The sequence below is a fragment of the Danio rerio genome, chromosome 1 (assembly GCF_052040795.2).
Source record: "Danio rerio strain M-AB ecotype USA chromosome 1, GRCz13ab, whole genome shotgun sequence".
NCBI lineage: Eukaryota > Metazoa > Chordata > Actinopteri > Cypriniformes > Danionidae > Danio > Danio rerio.
In genome coordinates, this window is record NC_141021.1 from 37,058,117 (window position 1) to 37,086,058 (window position 27,942).

Genomic DNA, 27,942 nt, shown 5'->3' on the forward strand with positions numbered 1-27,942 from the left:
ACTGGCAGCTGGGGCTTTAAAGATTGCTAATGTTCCAATTGCAAATCTTCCAAAGTGACCTAATAGGCCACAAGCCACATTAGTGTTCATTGACAATAGTCCATCAGTCTATTACTGCACATCTTCAATGAGAAAAACTGGAACACAATCAGTTTTGATTCAAAAACAAAACACTCACTGGATTAGCCGATTCTCTGATAGGATCTGATTCAAATGATTGATTCATCCCAGACAGCACACATACGTTGGGCCGACGTCGGCCGAAGGTCAACACGTCGGCCCCTTTAATTCTAACATCGGTATATGGTCGGCCAAACATACGCATGATCGTTCGGTCGTGTGTTCTATTGTTCCAGCTCAACCAACGTCGGCTCTGCATCGGTTAACGACCGCAGGCCGACGAAGCACTTCATAAGCACTTTATCTCTCATGCCCATGAAAGAATCCGGCAACATATTTGGTTTACAATTAAGTTTTTGCGTGCATAATAAATTAGACAAACGCGACATGCATCATGTCTACTGCGTCGGTCGGTCCAGCTTTAAATAGCCTACATTCATGCAGTAAAACTGACCAAAATGCCTACAATACATGATTTCAATTCATTAAAATATAAAAAGTTTTATTGTTATGCTTTAATAATGAAAACATTGTTTTTTTCTGGTTTTAACTGCTGTTTGCTTTTTTTTTATTGTGGCTTTTTCTAATACATTTTTCCCAGTGTAAAAATCAAGTATGTTCTGCATTTCGGCTGTTTAATTAAAATTAACACATTTTTACAGAGTGACATCTTTGTTTTATATATACTTGCATTTATATTTATTGGTTATTTATTTTTGACAGTGAATCTGATGCACAAATAAAGTGTTTGTTTTGTAACAGTTTAGTAGGCTATAAAGCTCGTCATAGCGTATATAAAACTGCTAAATACATTTTAAATTCAAGATATAAAATACAAGTTTATTATTTAAATTGTCTGTGGAGTATGGAGTGATCATGTTTATAAATGTAATACTGCATGACTTTGATGTGCGCGCGCGCTTCTCATTCCAACACTGGAGCGGAGAGGATGTTGCTATGGGAAACGAAGCTACAACACGACACGACACCACCTGAAAGACACAACACGACTTCTCTCAAGCTGCCGTTTTGACTGTTTTCAGGTAAGTTTAGTCCCTAAAACAAAGCAAATAATACATAAAACTGTTCCTCATACTTTTATTATTGGCAATTGATAAATATTCAGTTGAATATTATGTTATATAAGAGTGGTAAGTATTCGTAAAAGTCCGTTAGCATATTAGCACTGGTAACGTTAGCGTCGGGGTAATATTACGGTAACTTACTTAATGTTAGCTCTTGTTAAACTTGTTTGTTAAAGTTTTGGCTTTTATTTATTCTTTATGTGTAGATGAGAGGTTTTGTCAATGTTTTATTTAATGCACTCCATATGTAACGTTAGTCTAAAATACGCATTGTACTGTAAAGGACCGTGAATCAAAAGTTCAATCGTGTTTTGATATTTCATGGTATCTTAAACAAATGTTACGTTAAGTAAAAAAGTGTTCTGTGGTTACAGGAGTGAGAGAATAACCCCCTGCTACAGAAAATATAACACAAGATTCCTAAATTTCTGAAGGGAGCTGATCACAGAGATGCAGAAAAGACAGGTAACTTTAAGCAGAGGATTAATTCATATGAATTTCCATTGCACATCATTATGCACATGTTACATGTCTATATATTATGCATCTGTTACTTGTCTTTATTGCAGTTATTTTAAGAAAGTTTTGACATTGAAACATGTGAGTGGTATTAAATTTCACATCACATAATTCTTCAGAACTTAATAAATATGCAGATTTGCTGCTAATGAAGTAATATTTGTTTATTTTGTTTAATTTTTTTATGATTAATTGATTTATTAAATCTTAGAAAAAAAGTTTACACTAAATAATTTGTCATCACATCTGTTTTTAGCATTGATAGCAATCAGAAATGTTTCTTGAGCAGCAAATCAGCACCATTTGATAATCACCATTATATTAGTTCAACCTCAAGCACTAAATCAACATCTTAAAAAAAAGATTTCTGAAAGATCAACTGACACTGAAGACTTGAGTAATGATGCTGAAAATTCAGCTTTACATCATAGCTATGAATTACATGTATATTTACACCGATTACCCATCCCTTACACCTTAACTCATCCTCAAACAAGTCAATTTAAGCCCTAAATGAATACATTTTGATTTGTACAGGCATGATATGCAACTTGTATTCAGTCGTTTTGTTTTTTCTTTCTTTTGCTTTTGTTTTCCACATCAACTGAAAAGGAGGTCAAAGTTTATCCTAAGTGCCGTGTAGCTGATGAACATCTTTATATGTAAGTATATTTTTGACTGACTGCCAGACACTTGTCAAAAAGTGATAAGCAAACGAGGGGCCGTTCTTTTAAAAGATCAGGGAGATGCAAGTCTGGAGATTAATATACATTTTAATTCAAAATTGATTTATCTGAAAATATTTCATAATGTTTTGAGATATGTGCCCTATATGCATTTAGATGTCCATCCATGTTTAAAATATTTTTAAATTTAACAACGGCTGCAAGTTATAAAAACATAAACAAACACAAAAATGTTAAAGTAAATTGAGAAAACATTTTCATCAGTTTGACAACATACACAATCTCACAAATAGCATAGAAAAAGTGACAAAGCTGTCTTCTTTTTCTGTGTTTTATTACTCTCGGCCACTGTATGGAACAGTGATTAGTATAATGTAACAGTAGACAGATGAGGAATGTGAATATGTAGTTTAACTTTAAGGAGCGTTACTACTGGAACCATTTTTTGTACAAATATATATATATATATATATATATATATATATATATATATATATATATATATATATATATATATATATATATATATATATATATATGTATATATATATATATATATATATGTATGTATTGATTTACCTGTTAAAAAAATTAGACAAAAAATTAATTATAAGATAGATCAGCTCCTGACACACATGTTAACAGATCAGTTTAACTCTTATTAAATTCATTCATTCATTCATTCATTTTCTTTTCTGCTTAGTCCCTTTATTAACCTGGGGTAACCACAGCGGAATGAACTGTCAACTTATCCAGCATATGTTTTACGCAGTGGATGCCCTTCCAGCTGCAAGCCATCACTGGGAAACAACCATATACGCTTATTCTCACTTATACACTACAGACAATTTAGCCTACCCAATTCACCTGTACACCATGTCTTTGGACTTGTAGGCAAAACCGGAGCACCCAGAGAAAACCCACGCAAACGGCGGGAGAATTTGCAAACTCCACACAGAAATGCCAGCTGATCCAGCCGAGGCTCGAGTCAGCATCCTTGCTGTAAGGCAACAGCACTACCTATTGTGCCACCACGTCACGCTCTTATTAAATTATATTTATATAATGTTGTGTTTCAGTACATGCTATTTTGGGAAGACAAAATATATTCATAAGCTCTCAGAAAATTCAATAAGACAATTAACTGCACAATTACTTGAAATGTGTGGATGGGATTACATTATTTGTTAACCCAAAGTGAGTTTCTCTTTCTTTGCAGTATTGGATGCCTGATTGCAGTTCAACTCCAAACTCAGTTGGACCAGCTGATCAGTGTCTTCAGTATTACCACAAGCTACTGGGCAGATGTGTGGACACGACAGCTATGAGCCAAACTTGGGACGTTTGGTTTTTTGGTAATACCAGTGACAAAGTATTCAGTAAATTGCTTATAATAAAAGATGCTCACTGCTTAACCCCTTATAGTTAAGTTGTTTGCAGTTTCATTGTTGTAAAAATACCATACTTTTTCCTTTTTTTATAAGCAGGTGGAGAGACCGTCTGGGCAGCAGAAACAAGACAACTAATCATAGTTGAGTTGAGATTAGTATTATTAACTTGACTAGTTTGGTTGCAGACTTGTTCAATACTTAACAATTTGTATAAGTTACAAGATCAATGGTCCTGCTATCAATGTTTTTGTAACTTAAATTCTTTACAGTTTAGATACAATCAAATGTCCAAACCATCTCTGAGTGAATGACATCAAGGAAACAGGATCAAAAGATCATTCATTATAGACCGTTTCATAGGTAACAGCACATCCTTTGTGAAAAAAGATATATTTTTGTGTCATCATCACAAGACAAAATACATTTCAACTGATTTCAGTTGGTTTTATTTTTCAGGTACTCCTGATCATTCTGTTTCCCTGGTGGTGAGGATGTGCAGAGGCTGTATTTGTCAGTGTTAAAAGACTTGTGCAGCTGTATCCAGACATACAAGCAGCCGACAAAGAGTTCTGGAGCAGGACAGACAGGTAGTTCACAGTGGCTAGGCTAGAAGTTTATACTTGGGTGGCCAGAAAGTGGCCTCCGCTATTTTAAGGGGTCCATACAATTACACCAGTGTAAGCTATACTATTGCACTGAAAAAATTAAATGAAAGAATGAATTAATCGGTTGAACACAAAATATTTTAAAGAAAGCTTAAGTATCAAGGTGGCAATATACAGTATCTGCTACATTGTAGTACATGAGCTGGCTAATACAGACTCGTAAATGTTTAGTTGTTAAGATTAGTTAAATACTAAATCTTATACTTGAGACCGGCTGCATATACAGCTTTAACTGAACTGAATTTAACTAGAACTACACCAGCATCCTGAGTGCTCTAGACTAGCTTTTTGCACTGGTGCGTCTAAAATGTTTGATGGCATTGCATTTAACACTGCAATTTTACATGTTAATTTTTTTTTTAAATCACAATCCATATAGGCAATATAGGGTCAACACACATTATGGGGATTGTGTGTAGAATTTTGAGGAAAGTAATGAAATTAATCCATTTTGAAACAAGACTGAAACATTAAAAATGTGGAAAAAGTAAAGCGCTATCAATACTTTCCGGATGCATTGTATATGGTTTTTAGCGCGTTATCAAAGACTTAAAAAAATAGTCCAACATTATCTACAGCAGCAAAAGACCCTCCACATCAAAAGCTACTGGTCAGCTCACGATTCAGCAAACATCTGAAAAACAAATAGCTTATTATGCCTTCACAAGAAATCAGTGTTTTTGAGTCTAATGAAGATAGTACTATTTTATTAAATTATTATTTAGCCTGGCATGTTTACTGTTACAAAATATTTTAAATGTTTCTTAAAATAAAACATATTGTGTTCAATGGGGAAAAAGTAGCTGTTTTTTACACAGAGATAAAAAAAAACACATTTCAGGGCAGTAATCACAATACTGTGAAACTGTGATATTTTTATCCAAGATTATACCCTCAGAATCTTATACCTGCCCATTCCTAGCCAGTTACTTGAAGCATTTAGTCAGAGTTTTTTTATTTTATTTTTTTTCAGTTGTCCTATATTCTGTTTTTACTATGTTCTTGGAAATGCTGCTGTGCATGAAAATGTGACGATATATCCAGGTTCTATAGTTATTCTGAAATAAATCTTAAAATGAAACAATATTTAAAAATGCAATATTTAATGTGTCAGACACTAAATAAACATGTCAATTCATTTATATTAATCTGATTCCTTAACAGGGCAGCACGGTGGTGCAGAGGGTAGCACGTTTGCCTTACAGCAAGAAGGTTGCTGCTTCGAGCTTCGGCTGGGGCAGTTGGCGTTTCTGTGTGAAGTTTGCATGCTCTCCCCGTGTTGGCGTGGGTTTCCTCCGGGTGCTCCGGTTTTCCCAAGTCCAAAGACATAGGTGAATTGGGTATGCTAAAATTGACCATAGTGTATAAGTGTGTGTGAATGAGTGTGTATTGGTTGCAGCTGGAAGGGCATCCGCTGCGTAAAACATATGCTGGATAAGTTGGCCTTTCATTCTGCTGTGGCGACCCCAGATTAATAAAGGGACTAAGCCCAAAAGAAAATGAATGAATGAATCCTTAACAGTTAATATTGGTATAATGAGCAGCAGTTGTCATTTATGTAAATTAACCATTTGAGCGTGCTTAGTTTGGGGTATGTTGTGCCATTAAATTGTCATTAGGTTTTATTTTTTTTCTACATTTTAAATCTGCTTTAGCTTTCTTCTTTCCTATAAACCTGGAAATATAAAATATATATATTTTTGGTTTTTAACTAATTGCTTATTTTATTCTTAGATTGGTGTACGCTGATGCTCTGCTGAGAATTCTGCTGAGTTGAAGGGATCCTCCTGTCAGACAACCTCTCCAAAGTACAATAGGACTAGTAAGTAACATCCTAAACATACACGACTGTTTCATAGCTTTTAGGTTGGTATGGTAAATTCTCTTCTGATAGTGTCAGCTTTATTTAATTAATACAGTCAAGCAGTTATACTGTGAATTTAATACAATGTATATAATTAATAGTGTCACATGATCCTTCTGAAAAAATAGTATTCCAATGTACTGATTCTCTCCTCAAGCTGTTTTTTTTTAATATAAAACATTTTAAATAAACATTTTTAGTATTCTTGATGTATGAAAAGTTTATTTTTAAGAGCATAGTATTTATTTGAAAAAAAAAATTTTGCTCTTTGATGATTGCTAACAATCAGACATGTTTCTTTAGAACAAAAAGAATTTGTGCAAAAAGTATTCTCACTGAGCGTTGTCCAACTGTGGTCCAACACGTCATTTAAGTTTTCAAATGAGCCTAAAAGACTTGATTAGCTGCATCAGGTGCATTTAATTAGAGAGTTGAATATATAATTTCTTCATATATCCTCCTCTATAGCCTACATATAATTGTTTTTGTAGCAGAAATAAAGCTATGATTAGACCCACCCGGATTTTTCGCAGAACTCCGCAGATGTTTAGCCTATCATTAATTCTGTTTATTTACTTGAGTAAATGTGTGTAAATCTATATTTATTCAGTTTTTTAATTAATTTCAGTAATATTATTGACTAATGTGAAAATGTTCGTCTGATTTATGTACAATGAGGTTTGTACAGTAATATTTTCTGTCTTACTAGATATGTTATATGAAAAACTTGCTTTATTTACCAAATAAAGTGAATCTAATTGGATTTGCATTTTAAACATTAAAGAAAACTTTTATTTCATATATTAAGGTTTTAGTTATGATACTCCCAAAATAATTCCGCAGACTTCCACCAAAATTTTCAGCAGAAATAGCAAAAAACATCTGCAGATTCCTCCTGGCCCTAGCTATGATATATTAAATGTAGTGTACAGTGTGACATTTTAGTTGACGAAACTTAGTTTAATTTGCATGTAATGTGGTATCTGAAGATTAGACATATATTTAGATACACATTTATACTAACACAATGATACTAAAAACCAAAAAAAAAATTCATTATGATTTCACAAGGAATTTAACTTTCAAATGGCTTTTCTGTAAATTTGTGCTCAGACACACTCTTTAAGTTTAAATTAAATTACACATTTAAGCTAGGCACTTGCATAACACATACTCCAGTTATATGTCATGAAACAAATAATATATATTTGTGGTAATATAAACTGCTGCAATGCTAATCTTTCTCCTTTTGGTTTCTTGATTTATTTAAGGGTTCCCACTACAAGGATTAGATTTGGCTACTGCAGTCGCGGTTTGGGCCAGCCTCACTAGTGAAGACTAAAGATGAAGACAACATACAAAAACAATTTAGAGGATGGCGACACACTGACACTTTTTATTCCACCTATATATCCCCTTTTATGTGTAAGCAACATTCCGCAAGATAAAACAAAACTAAACGACAGGTTATTTCTTTTAATTTTGTCTGTTTTCTTGGAACATTGTACACAATTTACAACCAGTTATATATATATATATATATATATATATATATATATATATATATATATATATATATATATATATAGGTCAGAGCAAGAAAATTTTATTTTTTCTTCTGGAGAAAGTCTTATTTCTTTTATTTCGGCTAGAATAAAAGCAGTTTTGAATTTTTTAAAAAACATTTTAAGGTCAATATTATTAGCCCCTTTAAGCAATTTTTTTTCGACTGTCTACAGAACCATCGATATACAATAACTTGCCTAATTACCCTAACCTGCCTAGTTAAGCTAATTAACCTAGTTAAGCCTTTAAATGTCACTTTAAACTGTATAGAAGTGTCTTGAAGAATATCTAGTCAAATATTATTTACTCAGTTATTAGAAATGAGTTATTAAAACTATTGTGATTTAGAAATGTGTTAAAATATTTCCGTTAAACAGAAATTAAGGGATTTTATATATATATATATATATATATATATATATATATATATATATATATATATATATATATATATATGTGTGTGTGTGTGTGTGTGTGTGTGTGTGTGTGTGTGTGTGTGTGTGTGTGTGTATATATATATATTGACAAAATCTGTTTTGTGTCGTGCATTAGAGTTTGCTTAAAAAAAACTGGTTATCTCTGAGAAAGTATTGTTATATTATATTATTGATGTGTTTTTAGTTCAGAGGATATTGCAAATTGTTGAATGCCATTTATAAAAAAAATGTAAAAAAAAAATTTGACCACAGACTTTAATAAGATTTTATCAAATTATTTTAATTTGTATGATTTTATTTACTACTGTAAATATTGTTTGCTTGGTATTTATTTTGTGTTTGTGTCCTCTTTTATTATTGTAACTCCCTGAAGAAAGTCTTTTGGATACTGAACACATGACTGGTATTATCTTGTATTTTAAAATTATAGTCTTGGAAACATGCATTTTCTTTAACACTATTTAAGAAATTATAAGCATTATAACATTTGCTTACACAAGTTATTTGTGTTTTTTACTATAGTAAACTATAGTCACCCTTAGTGTACATGTTTTGAAGTACTTGTAAATATTCCTATGGTCTTAATATAAATGCTGCAATGGACTTTGTATTTAAAATCTTTATTGCACAGTAGTTCAGCCATGGTTATAGTACAACTTGTTGGTTTTGTTTTAAACGCTGTAAAACATGGTTATGTGTGATAAAAGTTGATTAATCTATTTGTATGATTGTGAAAATATTAATAAATCTTCAACTGTTATTGAGAGTGGTGTGTCGTGTTTATTATAAATAAGCAGCTGCTGCAGCTAGTGGTCCATAAGTATGAGCAAAACGCCTGAGAACAGCGCCTCCGCGGAGCGGCCGGTATTTCCGGTTGCGTCGTCCTAACATCGGCCGGACAGCGTTTCCGATCATTTGCCGACGTCGCGGCGACATTTTGCCAATTAGCAAACGCTCCCTGAGCGACATCGCGCCGATGGAATTTTGAAAATCGGCACGACGTCGGCCCAACGTATGTGTGCTGTCTGGGATTCATCCAGTACATTAGTTAATTCTCTCAAAACATAACACACGCTAGATTGACAGGTTTAGCCAACAAGAACAGATGCAGTAATTGGCTGTTTCTCAATTCCAAGAACACTGAGAACGAACTTGTGTTCTTGTGGAGACTGTTCTTGCCAAGTTACCTCGGAAAAACGAACTCACAATATATACCATGCATAAATAAAACTCATATTAGTAGGAATTTCAGCAAATACACCTCCTTAATGTGCTTATGCCTTTATAAAGACTTTCACGTTAATGTTTACTCTAACCTTCACATTTAGAGAAACTCCTGAGACAAATAAGTAATGTCTCTAAACTTTAATAATAAATCCATATAAAATGCTGCACTTCTGACCTCAATTGCTATGACTTCTGGGACTTCGAGCGAATTTTGCGCTCAAGTCTGCATCTACGCATCCTCGATATCAACACATTCAGAAACTTTGGTTGTTTCTCAATTTTAAGAACGCAGAGAAAGAACTTGCGTTTGTGTGAAGACCGGTCTTGCCAGGTGTCTTCGGAAGAATGAACTCGAAAGACTGCAAGAACAAAGAACGCGTCCTGTGAGAAATGAGATGCTGTGTTCTTCCTGATGGTCACATGACCTTTATGCATTTTTAAAGGAACATTTTTTTTTTAAATGACAGCATTCATACAACAATTTATTGTCATCTCCTTTTTCAAAATATATTCTATGTATAAAGAAATAATAGATAGTCATTGCAAAATTTAAATAACAGATTTTAATACGAATTTCAGCAAACAACCACCCTTAATGTGTTTATTCCTTTATAGTCATAGTGAGGTTTACTTTTACAGTTTCATTTAGGGAAACTCCTGAGGTAAATAAATTATATCTCTGAACTTTTTCTTGATATCGAGGACGCATCGATGCAGACTTGAGCACTGAACTGAACTTGCTGCACTTCCCACCACCAGTCGCAATGACTTCTGGGACTTCTAGAGTGAGTTCAGTGTTAAGTCTGCATCGGTGCGTCCTCGGTATCAAGAACACATCCTAAAAGTTTCACGCGTCCTCCGTTCTTGCGGTCTTCTGTATTAGAACTGAACTTTGGCAGCTGATGATGATGTTACAAGAGGACGCAAGATCGCTGAAGAATGCATGTTGAGAAACAGCCTTTCATGTGTCCTCCTTTCTTGCGGTCTTGAGTTTTAACTGAACTTTGGAAGTTGATGATGACAATACACGGGGATGCAAGAATGCTGAGGAACGCATATTAAGAAACAGCCTTCATCACTGTATTAGAAAGTAAAAATAATGTGTTGTTTCAGCAGTGTTTGTGCTGCCTTAAAATGTGAAATTGTATTAGGAGACAACTTTGAAATTTGATTTGACCAAACTGTGCATTTGGGTAGTATGAACCATCTATTTATTCATTTATTGTCTGTCCATCCATCCCCACAGTCTTTATTTCAGTTACTTTATAAGTGATATAATAATCAAGGAAAAAAATATTATACACATATACACTCACCGGCCACTTTATTAGGTAGACCTTACTAGTACACTAGTACTAGTGACTGTGGAGACCATTTGAGTACGGTGAACTCATTGTCATTTTCAAGAAACCAGTCTGAGATGCGCTTTATGACATGGTGCGCTATCCTGCTGGATGTAGTCATCAGAAGATGGGTACTGTGGTCATATGCTTTTATGTTGTTGACACCACATTCTGACTACCATATGAATGTTACAAGAGAAACCAAGAATAATGAGACCAGGCAACCTTTTTCCAATCTTCTATTGTGCAGTTTTGATTAGCCTGTGCAAATAGTAGCCTCAGTTTCCTGTTCTTAGCGGACAGGAGTGGCACCCGCTGTGGTCTTCTGCTGCTGTAGCCCATCCATCTCAAGGTTGGACGTGTTGTGCGTTCGAAGATGCTCTTCTGCATGTAACTTCTTCTGAGTTATTGTTGCCTTTCTATCACCTCAAACCAGTTTGGTCATGTTCTTAGAAAATTCATTCAATGATAAACATGCATTCTAATAAGATATTTAAAAATGATCCATATGTAATGTGCACATTTTTCATCTTTATTTTATTTTTAAAACGGTAGGCTATGTCTTAATAGCATTGAAAACAAACAGGTCAGTGTTTAAAACACTAATCAAGGAAAAGCTGCAGATAATGTGCATTTTTATATAAGCATTATCCATTAAATGATTTCAAGCCAAAACCGATTAGAGCACTTGGTCAAGTTTTCCAAGAAAGAAAAAGGTAGTACAATTCAGAATAAAATGACACTGGGAGTTGTATTATGCCAACACTCCACAAGGCAATTAAGTACTGAGACAAGTCTGCACTTTAAAGCCATTGAGAGGGTACATTAGAAGAAATAGAGAAGACTGTGGGAGAAACTCAATGACAGGGAGCTGAAGAGTCTGATGATGCTCTACAGCCACTCTTAAATTATCCAAATTAGGGCTGAAGCATGTATCTGTTTCAGGATATGAGGAGATAATGATACACTAGTTGTAGTAAAAAGATTTTCTTTTTTTTTCTCTCATTGAAAACAGTTGCAGTACATACTCAGTTTCTATTTAAAATTAAGCTTTATTTCCATGGCAACACTTAACTTAAGCCAAGCCAGTTTTAACCAAAGAGATTAAAATCCTTCAAAACTTTAAACAGAATCATCTAGCATAAAGGCTTGGAAAGAACAATCCCGGGTCATTTGATTTTACAATATGACCTCAATATGCAGAATCACACATCTATTAACCAGGGGAAGAAAAAAAAGGAAAGAAACTGATGTTCTTCAGATAAAAACCAGAGCGCCACCTACTGGACAACATATTTCAAAATCTTCATAAGGGGCAAAATAAATGTTACATTATTCCCTTATAATAATAATAATATAATGATTCCCTTATAATAATAATAACAATATGCAGTGATTTTAAAACCTTAGCATAAGTTTCCTCTTTATCAACTGACACGGAACAAATGGCTTAAACTGAACATCCCATCACCACTATGTGATTTTTTCTAATAAAAGAGAACAAAAGTGCTTGATTACCAAACAAAGTGTGCTACAACATTTATTAAATAATTCTGAGGAAAGCTTATATTAAAGGAAGAAGTTTAAGTCATACTGTATATGTTAGACAAATTAGTTTTCAGCATGAAAAACAGCATATAAAACAGTTCTTAGAGAGACAGTAGACATGTTATTACTTGCCACATGGAATGCATAAACGCTCAGTATTGCATCTTACTATGTGGATGTCAGTCAGTACAGAAACAACCTCAGGGGTTTCAGCAATGATCAAACATGTCGGAACTCTTCACTACGTAGAGGTCATACTATGGGAACAATCACAGAAATAGCAGTCTCCGTGTATTGATTGTGGAAGCTGTGGATAGAAAGCCAGTCTCAGTGGTTAGGTTGTGTTAATAGTTGCGATTCCTGTGGCTGTTTCTGTGGTGCGCTCCTCCTCTTCGATCTGTTGCAATGCATTCTGGTCACTTGGAGATTGAGGAACAGACTGGGAGGGAAATGTGCAGAGTTTTGCAGTTAGCATGTTGGCCTTAAAAACTGAAGCTTTAAACTAAGCTTCACTGTATTTTTTATTATTTATTTAGGCTTATTTTACAAGTCCCTTAAAGTTAGAGTTTAAAATATAGCTTAAAAGGGCTAACAATTTTTACCCTAAAATGTTTTTTTTTTTAAAAATTGAAAACTGCTTTTATTCTAGCCAAAATAAAACAAATAATTATGCAGAAGAAAAAATATTATCAAACATGCTGTGATAATTTCCTTGCTTTGTTAAACATCATTTGGGAAATATTTAAAATAAAAATAATAATATTAATAATAATAATTCAAAGGGGGGCTAATAATTCTGACTTCAACTGTCTGTCTCTATCTATCTATCTATCTATCTATCTATCTATCTATCTATCTATCTATCTATCTATCTATCTATCTATCTATCTATCTATCTATCTATCTATCTATATATATATATATATATATATATATATATATATAGTTACTTTAAATAACAAGAGTCTTCTGTTCAATTGTCAAGAAAATCAATGTGTAACAGATTTACTCATGAACTAGTACTCATGAAGTATGCATTTTTCTCCTAAAATGATCAGAACATTACTCTAAATCAGTGGTTCTCAAACTTTTTTCATCAAGTACTACCTCAGAAAAAAATTCTCTCCAAGTACCACCAAAATGAGCAGTATTGAAATACAGAGGCGTAGTAGGCCCAGTAAAGCAGCTACAACTCTGCACAGTTTAAAAAAACATGGCAGATAAACTCAGAAATATAGGCTAAATGTCATGTATGGCATATTATATAAATAATTTTTGATAAATTTTGAAATATATTTGGCATGTACATGACATATTTCATTCCTCCGAGTACCACTAGAAGGAACCCTGCGTACCACTAGTGGTACACGTACCACAGTTTGAGAACCACTGCTCTAAATAATTGTGCAATATTAGACTATATATTAATTATATTTGACTTAACCTGTACCAAATAATGTAATTATTTTACATTTTTAAGTTTACATAAATATGTCATGAAAACAACTTATAAAGCCATTGGGTAAATAAGTCAAATAAATAAATGTACTGTTTTATATTTTCATTATTAAAGTTAGAAAACTAAAACTACCTTGTGTAATTATTTTTTTAATACATTTAAAGTGTCAATTATATTTTATAAATAAAAAGTAATTGAATTGTTTGACTATTGATTATAACATAATTTCTTGTAAAACAGAGTTGCAAATTGTTTCATACACCTTAAAAATGCCCGCAGTATTCACAAAAGTACTAACCCTAAGAAAATAAAATGTCAATTTTAAAACATCAAATTAACAGTTAAATATTGTTAATGTAAATACAGATCAATATTGTTTGTTGTTATTTATATTATTGTTTTTCTATGATTATATTATTGTATCATAAGAACCATTGAAACAACAATAAAGTACAAAGAAAGACTAAAAAGTCACTATATTTTCTACAGATATTTTTTTTATTTTATTTTTTTTACAGTAAATCACAATGATATGGTTTGCAGGACTATGTGTGTATTTTTTGTGCCCTTATAGGCCTGCACTAGTCTATCCAAGGTTTTTATTGCATGATTATTTTAGATTTCAAGGACTCCTTCAGATTTAGACATTAAGACCTAACTGGGAGTGTTTTGAAATACTCATAATTTCATGACACTCGTTCATTCAGTAACTTCTATTTAAAATTTAAATTCAATTTATTTTTGTGATGTTTCGAAGGTATTGACTTTACTTTAGACCAGGGGTCACCAATCTCGGTTCTGGAGGGCCGGTGTCCCTGCAGAGTTTTGCTCCAACTTGTCTCAACATACCTGCCTGGGTGTTTCATGTATACCTTGCAAAACCTTGATTAGCTTGTTCAGGTGTGTTTGATTAGGGTTGGAGCTAAAATCTGCAGGACACCGGCCCTCCAGGAACAAGTTTGGTGACCACTGCTTTAGACTGTTGGTCTAAATAATAGTATGTTGCATTCTATTGATGTTAAGTGTAAAATAAATATTTCTCAGTATTTATTTTAATGGCTTTTAAATTTTCTTATTGTTAATGTAATGTTGTCATTTTTGTATAAAGCACTTTGTTTCCGGTTGCTGTTTGAATTGCTTATTAAAAAACTTTTTTTAAAGTATTTTTAAACTCAAGGTATGTACTGAAACATTTTTTTTTCTGTACCATAACACCTCTAATAGATATCTTCAAGAACAGTTAGTTTTATTTTTTAATGTTTTAATGAATGCAGCATTTGTGAACAAAATTCAACAGTGCAGTATGCACTGTGCACCTGCATTATTTGATTTTGGTTTGTTAATAACTCAAAGGGTCATGATTCGCACTCATTGAATCATTGCATTAAATATTTTATATTACACATTCTTCGAAAAAAATAATTACTAAAAAATGTTTATTTTTTAAAAAGAATGTGAAATATATGTAATTAAAGGCAAGTGATCATGAATTATTTGAAAATGTTTAAATCAGCACCATCAGCAGTGTGACTTTATACAGGAATAAAGGCTAGTCTACAGTAGGCATGGGACGATAACCGTTATCAAGGTATACCGCGGTTTGAAAATATCGAGGTTTTAAAATAGTCAAAGTTTTCTGCTATAACATTCCTAAGGTATATGTAAGATTTTTTTTAAATGTTTTTAAGACAACAACATCTCCAGCAGAAACAATATCCAAAGATGCCACTTTAAATAGTAAGCAAACAAATGTTTTTGAAACTAATGAAGACAGGAGAAGTCAATGATTCATTTGTATTATTTACCCTGACATGTTTAGCTACTGTTCCAAAATATTTTAAATGCTTCTTAACATAAAATATATTGTGTTCAAAGAGAAGAAAAAAAGTTTTTGTCTTTTACCCAGACATTTAAAAATAATATAATTTAGAGCAGTGATCACAATACCGTGAAAGCGTGATATTATTATCCAAGATTATCTAACAGCCAGAATCTTATACCGGCCCATGCCTAGTCTACAGATTAGTTTTTTCAACATATTTACTGTAAGAGTAAGGCCAGTCAGAGAAACCAGTTCACTGACTGTGCATATATAAGGAGGTTGTCTTTTGCGTACCTCTGATTCTGCAGTAGCAGGTGTTACAGAAGAGCTGTCTGTGTCGGACTCTGACCTGAGCTCCGGATTCAGGCCCTCGACCAAGCTCAGTCCTGCAGCTGACACACTGCAACATCAACAGAAGACCTTCAGACTGGACACAAATCAACCCTTTTCTTCCCATGACTCCACGAACAAAAGGTTAAGAAGCCCCCAAAGCAGCCCACATTCTTGTCAAATTAATTATTCATTAGAAATGCTGATTATTGAGTCAGTGCGTGCAGCTTCTCCACCACAGCTACTGTACATATGAAAAGGTGATTATTTTTAGTGAAGGCTGGTGAAGCGGTGATAAAACGGTCTTGTGCTGCAGTGAACAAACAAGCAGGTACTGTAAACAAACCACAAACCCCTGCAACCAAATATAGCAATCTAAAAGAAATAATCATCATTAGAATGAAAGCCAGGGATGAAAGATTAAAGCAAATACTCCATTTTCTGGAAAATAAGTTGAATCTGATTATAAATCTGCACTTAGTGCATTGTTGAAAGAAAAAATAAATCTAATAAATGCAGTTAATCCAAAAAAACCAAGTGGTCAAGTTGTCTATTTTTTCCATATATATTTCATAATATAAGTTATACATGAAACATTAAAAACAATATGACATGAACACACTTATTTCCCAGAAACTGTGGTATAGTTTGATGATAGGGAAGGCATGTGTGCTCAGTGACTGGCAGGGTTCTGGTGATGCACAGGTTGGGTTAGCCTAACTAGGCTGTGCTGAGGTACCGAAAAAGACAATCAGAAAACAGGCTGGAATTAAGTTTTCATTTGCAGTTTGACAAAACATTATCTTTTTAACCATTTTGCATGTCATTTTTTAAATTATTAAATAATCTCAGATATTCAGAAATCTCAAATTTGTGCATGAACATATATTGCATCATTCAAACAACTTAAAAATATACTATTATTTGATATGAGACAGTATGTGCTGCCATGTTGGTCTGCACAACAGTGGAGAGATTTGAGCTGCTGGATTTACAACATGTTAATTCATCAACTTCTCCAGAAATGCATGTGGCTGTTTTACAGTGAGAAAATTAAAGTAAACATTCTAGTAACCTAAACGGTGTGTATCTGATGAAAGTATGGTGGCCGAGAGAGCTTAATGTGCTGTAATTTAAATTTATTATTTTAATCTTAATAAAAAATAAATAAAGGAAACACATGCAATTATGCAGTTACAGGTGAATTTTCTTTTTGTTTGTTTGTTTACCCAATCCCCATGTCTTTAGTATTTCTTAGCCTAAATAACCATAACCCAGAAAACCAGGATCTGTCATGTTTTAGGGTCTCCTTGAAACACGTCTGTTGTGAGAAATGCAGTGCATTTTATTAATGTTTCTGTTGTGTGCGAAATGCAGCACGTTTAATTACTGTTTGTGTTGTAACCAATTGGTGTGCGTTTCTGCAGTTGTTTGTGTTGTGAGAAGTTGGAATGTGCGAGCTGTCAAATTGATGAAGATAGTTTCTGAATTTGCTGGTGTTCCATTTAATTGCATGTGCTTTCTTAAAATTGCAGCAGGTTAAGCTTTCTCGGCCACCGTATGAAAGAGAAGCACATGATTTGATTATGTATAAGAGTAATTACTGTTTCCATCTACATAGACATCAGCGTGAATTTTACAAACCATCAACATTACTTTTTGATAATACCTATATGTAGCACTTATATTTAAATGTCTGAAACCTAAATAAATGTTATTCGTTTTAAAACAGTGATTTTACTAGGCATGCATGTCTTGCTCTGGTTTAGCATGAGCCAACATGGGAAAGCAGATTATAATTCTGTTCTAAATCACACCGGTGTGATCATGTGGATGTTTAAATTAAGGGTGTGTTTTTTTAGCATACTTTAGAATTTACTGTCGCTTCAAAAACCAAATCCAAATATACCAAAAAAGGCATATATTTTGCAAACATAGTTGCAAACTTCTAAATGCTATATGCTTGAATTCAAGCCATGATGTTTTTTTTTTTTTTCCAGTTTGAATAAAACCAAACCTGCCAAACTTGAACACACCCTAAAACAAAGCATTACTGAAATTGTTATATTTTATCAGTTTTAGATTTCCTTACATAATTTAAGACAGCATTTCTAATTTGTCCTGCATGCTTGCAATCTGATTGCCTTCACCAAAAGAGTAGTGGCTAATTCTCTCCCATTTCCCCAGATGATTAAGATTAAAACCCCAGGCATGTCCATGGATGGCCAGTTCTCTCAGTTTCAGGTGACCTCCGGCCTCACCTTGAAGCAGCCAATGTGAAAGCAGAGCTCCAGGGAATCGATGACCATGGCAGCTCCCTTCCCCAGCGGCTGCTCGCACCTCGAGCACATCCGCCTGCCACTGACCAGCCTACAGGCACCACATGCTCAATGTCACACAAAAGACCTCTGCCTCAGTCCACTTCATTTACCAGAGAGGGTTGGCGGCGGACAAATAATTTAATACCTTACTATACTGCATGTATACTGAACAGAGTATCTTTTATATTATCAATGGAATAGCCATATTGGCCTATACAGTATATGTAAACGCACACAATAACAATTTTCACTAGTGATGCACTGAAATTTCATCAGCTGAAATGGTCAGATTTTATTACCATTTCTTATGTGAGGTATCAGTTTCTTTTATGCAGACAATTTGGATAAACTGCAGGAAAACATGTCAGCTGTTGACACACTTATGCAGGACTATTAATACAAGGTCTTCTTTTTTTAGTCTATAGTGCTTATTTGGATTAGTTTAATCTCAAAACACATTTTTAGTCTTGTTTTCTGTTGATAAACAAACATTGCAGAACATTATTTATAATTCGCTGTTTAAACTCAAAGCTATACATTTTTCTTTCTAGAAAAACAAATAACAAATGCTGTTTTTTCTCACTGTACTAATCACATTTGAAGTATAAACCATTATGTTTACTACTGGTTATAGCACAAATTATATCTGAATGAACAGAAGGCATGTTTAAATAAACTATTGGTCACAGTAAAGCAGTAAAGGTGTGAAACCATTATATTTACAACTGGTTATAGGACAAATTATATCTGAATGAACAGAATACATGTTCAAATAAACTATTGGTCACAGTTAAGGTATAAAACCATTATATTTACTCTTGGCTAGAGCATAAATTATATCCGAATGAACAAAAGGCATGTTTAAATAAACTATTGAACAGAGTTAAAGTATAAAACCATTATATTTACTACTGGTTATGGCACAAATTATATCTGAATGAACAGAAGGCATGTTCCAATAATCAGTCACTAAACGTTTCAATAGTGAAACGTAGAAACAGCTTTTAATTTAACATTTATCAAAAGAAAGTGATTTGAAAGCTCAAATAGTTACCTAGAAAAGTTATATATATATATATATATATATATATATATATACATACATACATACATACATATATATATACATATATATATATATATATATATATACACATATATATATATATATATATATATATATATATATAAACATATATACAACATATTAAGCTGCAATGTAGTTTAGTCTTTACATTACTTTGATTTTTAAATAAATTGGTCATAACTAGTTAATCAAGAAACTAAACGGTCGAAAATTATTTAATTCTTGAATTACTGCTTTATGTGCCATTTAAACAGATCGCAGTTATGTTTTACAAATTTGAGTATTAAATGAATGTTATGCTTTATACCCTATTTGCCTATTAACTGCATCCTAAATGTTTGTTCATTTCAGTGCATCACTAATTACACATATTTTATTAATTTAGGTTTTGTAGAGTACGATTTTTGTAAAGAATAGGAAAAGCAGCATACCGTCTCATGCATATATACTTTTAAATTGTACTCAGTATACACTACAGTATATACTCAAAATGGAGTACCAGTGTTCTGCATATAAAACACAGCCACTGACTGCTAAAATACCTGGGGTTAAATGTATGGTAGAGTGAGATCCTTCTTTAGGAAAAACAAATAAAAAAGAGCTGCACTTAACATTCACTTCAAAGTGTTTAAACTGAAAATACATTTACTGAATAAAAGGAAAGGGAAAATTAAAAGTATTATTTAAATGTAAAAACATGACTTCCACACATGAATAGTCCATACCTGCCCTGCTGCTGAGAGTTTGGACGGGACTCGAGGCCCGTCGGTTCAGGTGTAGTTGTGTTTGAGTTCAGTTTTACTCCAGTAGAGAAGATGGCTGATCCGGGGCCCAGGCTGCTGCGTCCACTTCTGTAAGAGCCACTGCTTCCTAATGCAGAATGAGGTCTGCTGGACCAACCGGAAGTGTACGACTGCCTGGACCATGAGTTAGTTGTGTGGAGATTGTCCATAGATTCATATCTGTAACAAAGAGACACAGTTTGAGATAATAAATATTACTGGAACTTCACAGTAGGAGTGTTCTTTTAGCCAAAAAATTGTATATTATAAAAAATGTATACTAGCCCTTTAACTGCCTGCTATACCAAATGGTTGACTATATTTTGACTGTTTTAAATAAGGGCTGTTAAAGGTATTTAAAGAATGACTGCTTTAAATAATGGTTTACACTAAACAGCAATGTTGGTTTACAAAAAAAAAAAAAGAAGCATCAAACATAATTCCTGTTGCACTGCTATACTTGATTTTTATTTATTTATTCATTTATTTATTTTTACAATAAAACCAAAATCAAGAAAATGTGTTAAACGAGTATCTGAAATAAAGGTAATATAGTAGTCAAATATGTTTAATTTAGATTATGTTTTTAAATAAATTAGTCTTACACTTTACATTTTCCAATTTTCATAGTATATGTATTAATTACGGTACTTTTACCATAAAACATATCTGCTAATTGGTAGAGGTTGATAATTTTTATTAAAAGAATACTCCTAATACTGTAGCTTTCTTTAGATTTTAAGAGTCTTTTATTAGTTTATACGGCACTACACAACCTGACACCTTACATTTCTGACTGCTTATCGAGATACAATCCAAACCATTTGCTACTCTCTTCTAGCACTGGACGTTAAGAATTTCCCTCTGTAAATCTGCAATTTGGCAGCATCTATTTTAGTCACTTTGCTTCAAAAATTTGGAATTGTCTCCCAAGTAAAGTGGAAGAATCCCAGAGCTTTTAGGTTTTTTTAAAAACATGTTAAAACTTTTAAGAATTGCATATGAACATAACAATATGTAAAATGTTAGAACTTTATGTGTGTGTGTGTGTGTGTGTGTGTTTATATATATATATATATATATATATATATATATATATATATATATATATATATATATATATATATATATATATATATATATATATATATATATATATATATATATATATATATATATATGTGTAGGTGTATGTATGTATGTACAGTGTGTGCATATATGCATATGTAAGAACTATTTTGTGTGTGATTGTGTAGATATTTGCATATATGCATGTACACGTATGCTTTAATCTGAGTATTTGTAGTTTATTTTGCTTTATTTGTCCATACATTTGTTTTAGTTTAGTTTATAATGCTTGTTTTTTTGTTTTTTTGTGAAGTGCTTTGAGTTGCATGCATGTAGGAAAACTGATATCCAAATAAAATGTATTATTATTATATTATTTTAATGTACATCTAAGAATCCTAAAAATGCATCAATCAATTTTAATGTCCAAATACAAAAATATTTTAAAAAGTTGCATGAACACTAAATTACCATGTTTTCATAACATTTCTAAAGAATTGTGTGACACAGAAAATAAAATATTCATCACAATAGTTTTTCATACTAAACCGGAAATAGATTTTTTAATTTACCATTTTAAATTATTACCGTTTCTACTGTATATTTTTAAAACTGAGCTTTGGTGAGCAGATTATTATACTTATTGAAAAATATCAATTAAGAATGATTCAATTCTTGTGGTTTAGAAAGTTACACTCACTGAGGCTTCACTTATTTGAGCAAACAGTAAAATATTACAATTTAAATGAATATAATTTTAATATATTTTATGATGACCACATATCGAATCACATTTACAACGATGACACTAAATGAAACTAATTTTTTTCAGTAATGACAAGCTGAAATGTCAGCAGCCATTATCTCAAGTATCAAATGGTAAAGATACAATCTATCCTAGATAATATAAGAAAATTGTTTATATTTATTTCATTTATCAGGACCTCCTGATTGATGTGCCCACAGTGATGGTCTCTTTGTTGATGCTGGCGTTGCGCTGTCGAATCCAGCTGCTGTCGGTGTGGAGCGGCGTCTTCTTCCTCATCTCATCCAGGATCTGCAGACGCTCCTTCTCTGCCTGCGACAGCTGTCCCTTCTTCTTACTGCAGCCTTCTGCCAGCGAAGGGAAAATAAAGAGAAAACAAGCATTCTACCTGACAGTCAGCTCACAAGCATTCACATAAAAATAGCCAAATGCAAGGTATTCAAACCTTTAGCGTCTTGTTTGTGAAGGGCTTCAAGTGCAGGAGTAGATTTTGACTTTGTCCTATTAAAAATAAACACACAAATTTAGTAATACAGCAATAATAAAGCAACACTCTGCCAATCAGACCTGCCAAAAAAAAGGTAATCTGTGTAATTTAAGCATCACCAACTATAAATTATTCATTTTAATTTGATAATTGAGAGGATAAAGAATGTGATTAAAAATAAACAGAAATGATGCTGAATGTAAATGAAATAAGAACCATGAATCCTAATCCTTTCTTTATATTTCTGATGAGAACATAAGTAATTATAAATTTGTCTTTAAATGACACTAAAATGGAGCATATTGGACATGAAAATGCAGACTTCCCCTTTGAGATGCTGGGAAACCTTTCAGTACACAAAGCCACAAAAGCTATTAAGATCAGCAAATACAGTCCAGCCACAAAAGCAAACTGACCTGTCGGAAACGGTAAGCTTGGCAAACCCATAGGACTCCTCTGAGCTGAAGCAGGACAGGACAGAGCAGAAGCAAAACACAGACACATATGCAGTGAAGCAGCAGTAAGACATGCACATGCTCAAAACAAAATATCATTACGGTTTTTAGAGGTGATTTTAAAATTATTATATGCACTGACCAGCCTCTTTATTAGGTTCACCTATCCAAATGCTCTTTGACACAAATTTTTAATTAGCCAATCACATGGCAGCAACTTACATTTATAAATACATTTAAGCATGTAGACATGGTCAAGATGATCTGCTGCAGTTCAAACCGAGCATCAGAATGTGGAAGAAAGGTGATATAAGTGACTTTGAACGTGGCATGATTGTTAGTGCCAGATGGGCTGGTCTGAGTATTGCAGAAACTGACGATCTACTGGGATATTCATGCACAACCATCTCTATGGTTTACAGAGAATGGGCTGAAAAAGAGAAAATATCCAGTGATTGGTGGTTCTGTGGGCCAAATGCCTTGTTGAAGAAAGAGGTCAGAGGAGAATGGCCAGACTGGTCAAGCTGATAGAAAGGCAACAGTAACTCAAATAACATTTCGTTACAATCGAGGTATGCAGAAGAGCATCTCTGAACGCACAACATGTCCAACCTTGAGGAGGATAGGCAACAGCAGCAGAAGACCACAATGGAAACTGAGACTACAATTTGCACCGGCTCACCAAAATTGGACAATGGAAGATTGGAAAAACGTTGCCTGGTCTGATGAGTCTCTATTTCTGCTGTGACATTTAGATGGTAGGGCCAGAATTTGTCAACAACAACAGGAAAGCATGGATCCATCCTGCCTTGTATCAACAGTTTTGGCGTAATCGTGGGGGATAATTTCTTGGAACACTTCGTGCCCATTAGTACCAATTGAGCATCGTGTAAACACAACAGCCGACCTGATTATTGTTGCTGACCATGTCCATCCCTTTATGACAACAGTCTACTGATGTCTACGATCAGCAGGATAACATGCCATGTCATAAAGCGTGAATCATCTCGGACTGGTTTCTTGAACATGACAATGAGTTCACTGTACTCAAATCACTACTCAAAATCACTGTACTCAAATCACCAGCTCTCAATCCAATAGAGCACCTTTGGGATGTGGCAGATTCGAAGATTCGCATCATGGATGTGCAGCTGACAAATCTGTGTGATGCTATCATGTCAACATGGACCAAAATCTCTGAGGAATCTTTCCAGTACCTTGTTGAATCTATGCTACAAAGGATTAAGGCAGTTCTGAAGGCAAAAGGGGGTCCCAAGCCGGTACTAGTAAGGTGTACCTAATAAAGTGGCCAGTGAGTGTATTATAGCAATTTAGGGATTCAGGGATAGTTAATTGAACATAATATTTATAGAAAAAAACAACATTAATATCAATAGTCTAAACTACACATAATCATAAACTTTACATCTTATATAAAATTTATTTGTATTTCTTTAGCATTGTTAAAATGGGCATTGTCTGTTGGTTTGTTTCTATATGTTTGTGATTAATAGTTAAAATCTTAATAAAAAACAGGAAACAACAGAACAACTATACATTTTGCCCAATTAGAAACAGCACTCTTCAAATGTGGCTCTAAAAACAAATGTCATTCGTCAATAGGTTTACATGAGTGGACAGCCCTTAAATCTTCATTTGAAACTGACAAACTCACCAAAAACATTATAGCTGGAAATGAAACAGACAATGAGTTCTGTCTAATACCGAATATTCTGCTTGCTACAATTATGTGATGTCTTAATTTAATTTATTTACTGAATCAGGACGCCAGATTGACTCAAAGGGGTTGCAAAATGCAACCATTAAACACTAATGTGACTAAATTTCATTGGAGGTTGCACTGATGCCAGTTTGATTTGCTGAACTGATTAGCACTCACAACCTGTTGTGTATTATACACATCACTGATTATTACATTAATGATGGCCTCAGTTTACTGTAAATGATACATTTGTTGAATATCTTTCCAGCTCCAGAAAAAGTAATGGAAAATGCTTGCAATTCTGCAATGAGTCATGAGTATACTGCATTTGTGTAAAGACATAGCATTTGCATTTGTACCTGCACTAAAGTTCTTTGTTGATTCTTTCTTAAATGTCAAATTCAAATGTCATAAGCTACTGTTAACTACTGTATGTGAAGTCATACAGTATATGGTTTTCATGATCTACAAAAGCACAATATAAGGCAGTTACAATATTTACAGGTGGTATTATTTTTATCATACATATAATTAATGTGGATCCAAATGTTTCAAACATGCATCTCTAAGTGGCACAACTATTAATGTTATTAAGATTACATGTGCAGACGGTGCCACTGTTCTCAAATGTTAATCCTTTGAATGCCTCTACTAAAATTATTATAGTCATTTGAGGTATTGTATTTGAAAACAGTTAAAAGATACAGTTTTTAACCAAAAAGGCATTTACAATATTTTCAGCAATGCATCAAATATATTTTGCAACTGTGCTTGGCTTATTTCTTACCACAGAGTCTTTGTGGGTGAATCACACTTGTCTTCTGCTTTTATTGACTGGTGTCCTGCTGCTGTTTGCACACAGGCCTGTCTGTTCTGTGCTGCTGCCACATTCTCATTAAACGTCACTGAAAAGGTGGCACTCGACTGGTTGTAGAAGGGAGGTGAATTATGAGGGGCAGGGTTTCCATTGGACAGCACGTCAAGGGTTTTCTGCTCCTAATAGCAACAGGAGATGAACAACAAAGTTAACCATTCACCATTCATACTGTAGTTAGCAGTTGCAGAATATAACGATAAATGAAAGCACTGTTGAAAAAATGAGAAAGATTAGCATGCTGCCCTTACAATGTGGTTACAGTTTCAGGCAATTTTACAGATAAACCATAGCTCATGAAATCATAATATGCATAAGCTCAGAACCATAGAAACCACTGACTTTTGACTATTTAAAGAGCAGGCATGTTATTTGCATTTATTTGACTAAAGTGTGCATCATTAAAGGGCACCTATGATAAAAATCTACGTTTGTAAGCTGTTTGGACAGAACTGTGTGTAGGTATAGTGTGTCCACAATCATATTGGAGTGATATAAACCCAGCAAGTCTCTTTTTTAAAATTTCCTGACGTTGAAATAGGACCCAAATCCCAGTGATTTTGAGGCCCACTGCAATGTGAAGTAAAAGTGTGGTTTTCAAATAAACTGGGATTAAGATATTTGTTCCAATTCTGTGATTTTTTTTTACATGTTGTATAAGTTTAAATTGTGTTTATTACATGTTTGTAATAAAGAGAGTAAAATCGCTATGTAGCCTAATTCTTAACCGCTATAATCACCACGGCCACATGGTGCGAGTTGAACGCTCACGTGTGTGTACTGCAAACGTCATTTGTGTGAGACTCATCATGTCAGAAAGGCTTGAATAAACTCCGCCACAAATACATAAAATAAACTTGTGAGCTAACAGAACCAGACTACAAAAACAGCTACAAAGTATTCAGACACCAAAATTAGCAGATTCTGGAGGCTATAACATATTACCTGATTATTTATCAAGTATTTTGACCAGAAATTTTACAGACACATTCTAGAGACACCAAAGGCTTTTCTTACATCTTAAAGAAATCGGGTAAAATAGGTGCCCTTTAAATTATATAGCGTCACTGCGAATTATATTTCTATGTTCAACATGGAACCAAATAAACATGCACAGAAATCATGAATCATCAGAAAAAGGTATATTTAAAACTTAAAATTTGTGTAAATTAGATGAAAAGGTTAGTTAACATAACATTTTACTTCAGATCATTTTGATTAGCATAAATTAGATTGACATAAAGGATCCACGGCATTCTCAAGAGGAAACAACCATTTTACATATTGTCTGAAAAGTGGAAGATTCATACAATTTCATTGATATGAATAAACATTATTTTTATGATTAATTAAAGGTTAGGTAATATACATTAAGGGGTTAATTTAAATATATTTTAACCCTACATTAAATTGAAAGATGAGCAATTTGTACAAATGTAGGAATGAAAAATTAAAACAAATTAGCCACTAAAGTAAATAGCTATGAATTGCTGTGAGATTCCATTCAAATAATCACATTATTAATACACAACGTGGTCAGTAAGTAGAGATTAAAGTCTACTGACCTCAAGACCACAGTACTCTTCTCCATAGACTTCCTGCTGAGCTCTCCTCCACTCCTCCTCTAGCTTTTCCTGATCACGTCGATACTTTTCCTGGAAGAAATGCAACCAAAGGTCACTGGTAAACATTTTTAGTTTATTCTCTTTCATCTTTGCAGACATTTAAAGGCCAAAATATTGGCCTTTACGTAATTTATTACTACATGCCACGATACCTGAAATGTAATGAAAATAAAAATAGTGGAGCTTATGGAATTAAGTTGTTGCTACAGTAAAAGGTCTAAAGTGTGCATATATACACACATATCTCATCACACTGCATATATATGCTTGTTTACTGAATTACTCCCATAAGCAACTGGAATATAAATGTCACCATCAAAATAAAAATCGTGGAGTTAGGATACGTTTATGGTAAAGTCATGAAGGAATCATTTCATTGAATTTGTTCTTTTTAACTGAACCATGTAGCAAATAAGCACAAAAGAGGATGGGCTACTCAGTTTGGTAACCAGTTCTTAAATGTGTACATACAGTAGGTTTATTAGGAATCAGTTCACCAACTCACTGATAATTTACTCACCCTTAACTTGTTCCAAATCTGATTCACTTTCATTCTTTTGATGAACACACTACTTTGTTTTTAACAAATTTTGTTTTTTGATTAAAAACACTGAAGTGCGAGTACTGTAAATGATGAGGAATCTTAGAGGATTTCTGTGAATAATCAATTTAAATACACAGAGCCTTTGAAT

General features: G+C 33.4%; 1 protein-coding gene and 1 long non-coding RNA gene across 63 annotated transcripts in view; one reads left to right on the forward strand and one right to left on the reverse strand.

Annotated features, from left to right (window-relative positions):
- The first annotated feature begins 1,092 nt into the window (after window positions 1–1,092).
- LOC147846907 (uncharacterized) lies at window positions 1,093–7,807 on the forward strand. 5 transcript variants are annotated; one of them, XR_015476699.2, is made up of 11 exons: window positions 1,093–1,163; window positions 1,580–1,670; window positions 2,337–2,386; window positions 3,114–3,412; window positions 3,630–3,765; window positions 3,895–3,941; window positions 4,071–4,161; window positions 4,258–4,388; window positions 5,631–5,806; window positions 6,201–6,288; window positions 7,602–7,776. It is a non-coding gene; the product is annotated as an uncharacterized LOC147846907 (long non-coding RNA). The 5 variants fall into 5 exon arrangements; XR_015941917.1 differs by having other exon boundaries at window positions 3,305–3,412; XR_015476703.2 differs by lacking the exon at window positions 5,631–5,806 and having other exon boundaries at window positions 4,241–4,388; window positions 7,602–7,807.
- Window positions 7,808–11,416: 3,609 nt separating this feature from the next.
- Window positions 11,417–27,942, reverse strand: part of lmo7b (LIM domain 7b) — a 92,590-nt gene continuing 76,064 nt past the window's right edge. For 8 of the 58 annotated variants that reach the window (XM_087235835.1, XM_087235822.1, XM_087235807.1 and 5 more), the window contains 9 exons: window positions 27,191–27,280; window positions 25,539–25,747; window positions 22,990–23,034; window positions 22,532–22,587; window positions 22,265–22,433; window positions 20,196–20,432; window positions 18,324–18,432; window positions 16,027–16,132; window positions 11,936–12,890 (listed from right to left, as the gene is read on the reverse strand). In XM_087235835.1, coding sequence (XP_087091961.1) covers window positions 12,868–12,890; window positions 16,027–16,132; window positions 18,324–18,432; window positions 20,196–20,432; window positions 22,265–22,433; window positions 22,532–22,587; window positions 22,990–23,034; window positions 25,539–25,747; window positions 27,191–27,280 — 1,044 coding nt within the window. In that variant the 3' untranslated portion in view covers window positions 11,936–12,867. 58 annotated transcript variants of the gene reach the window in all.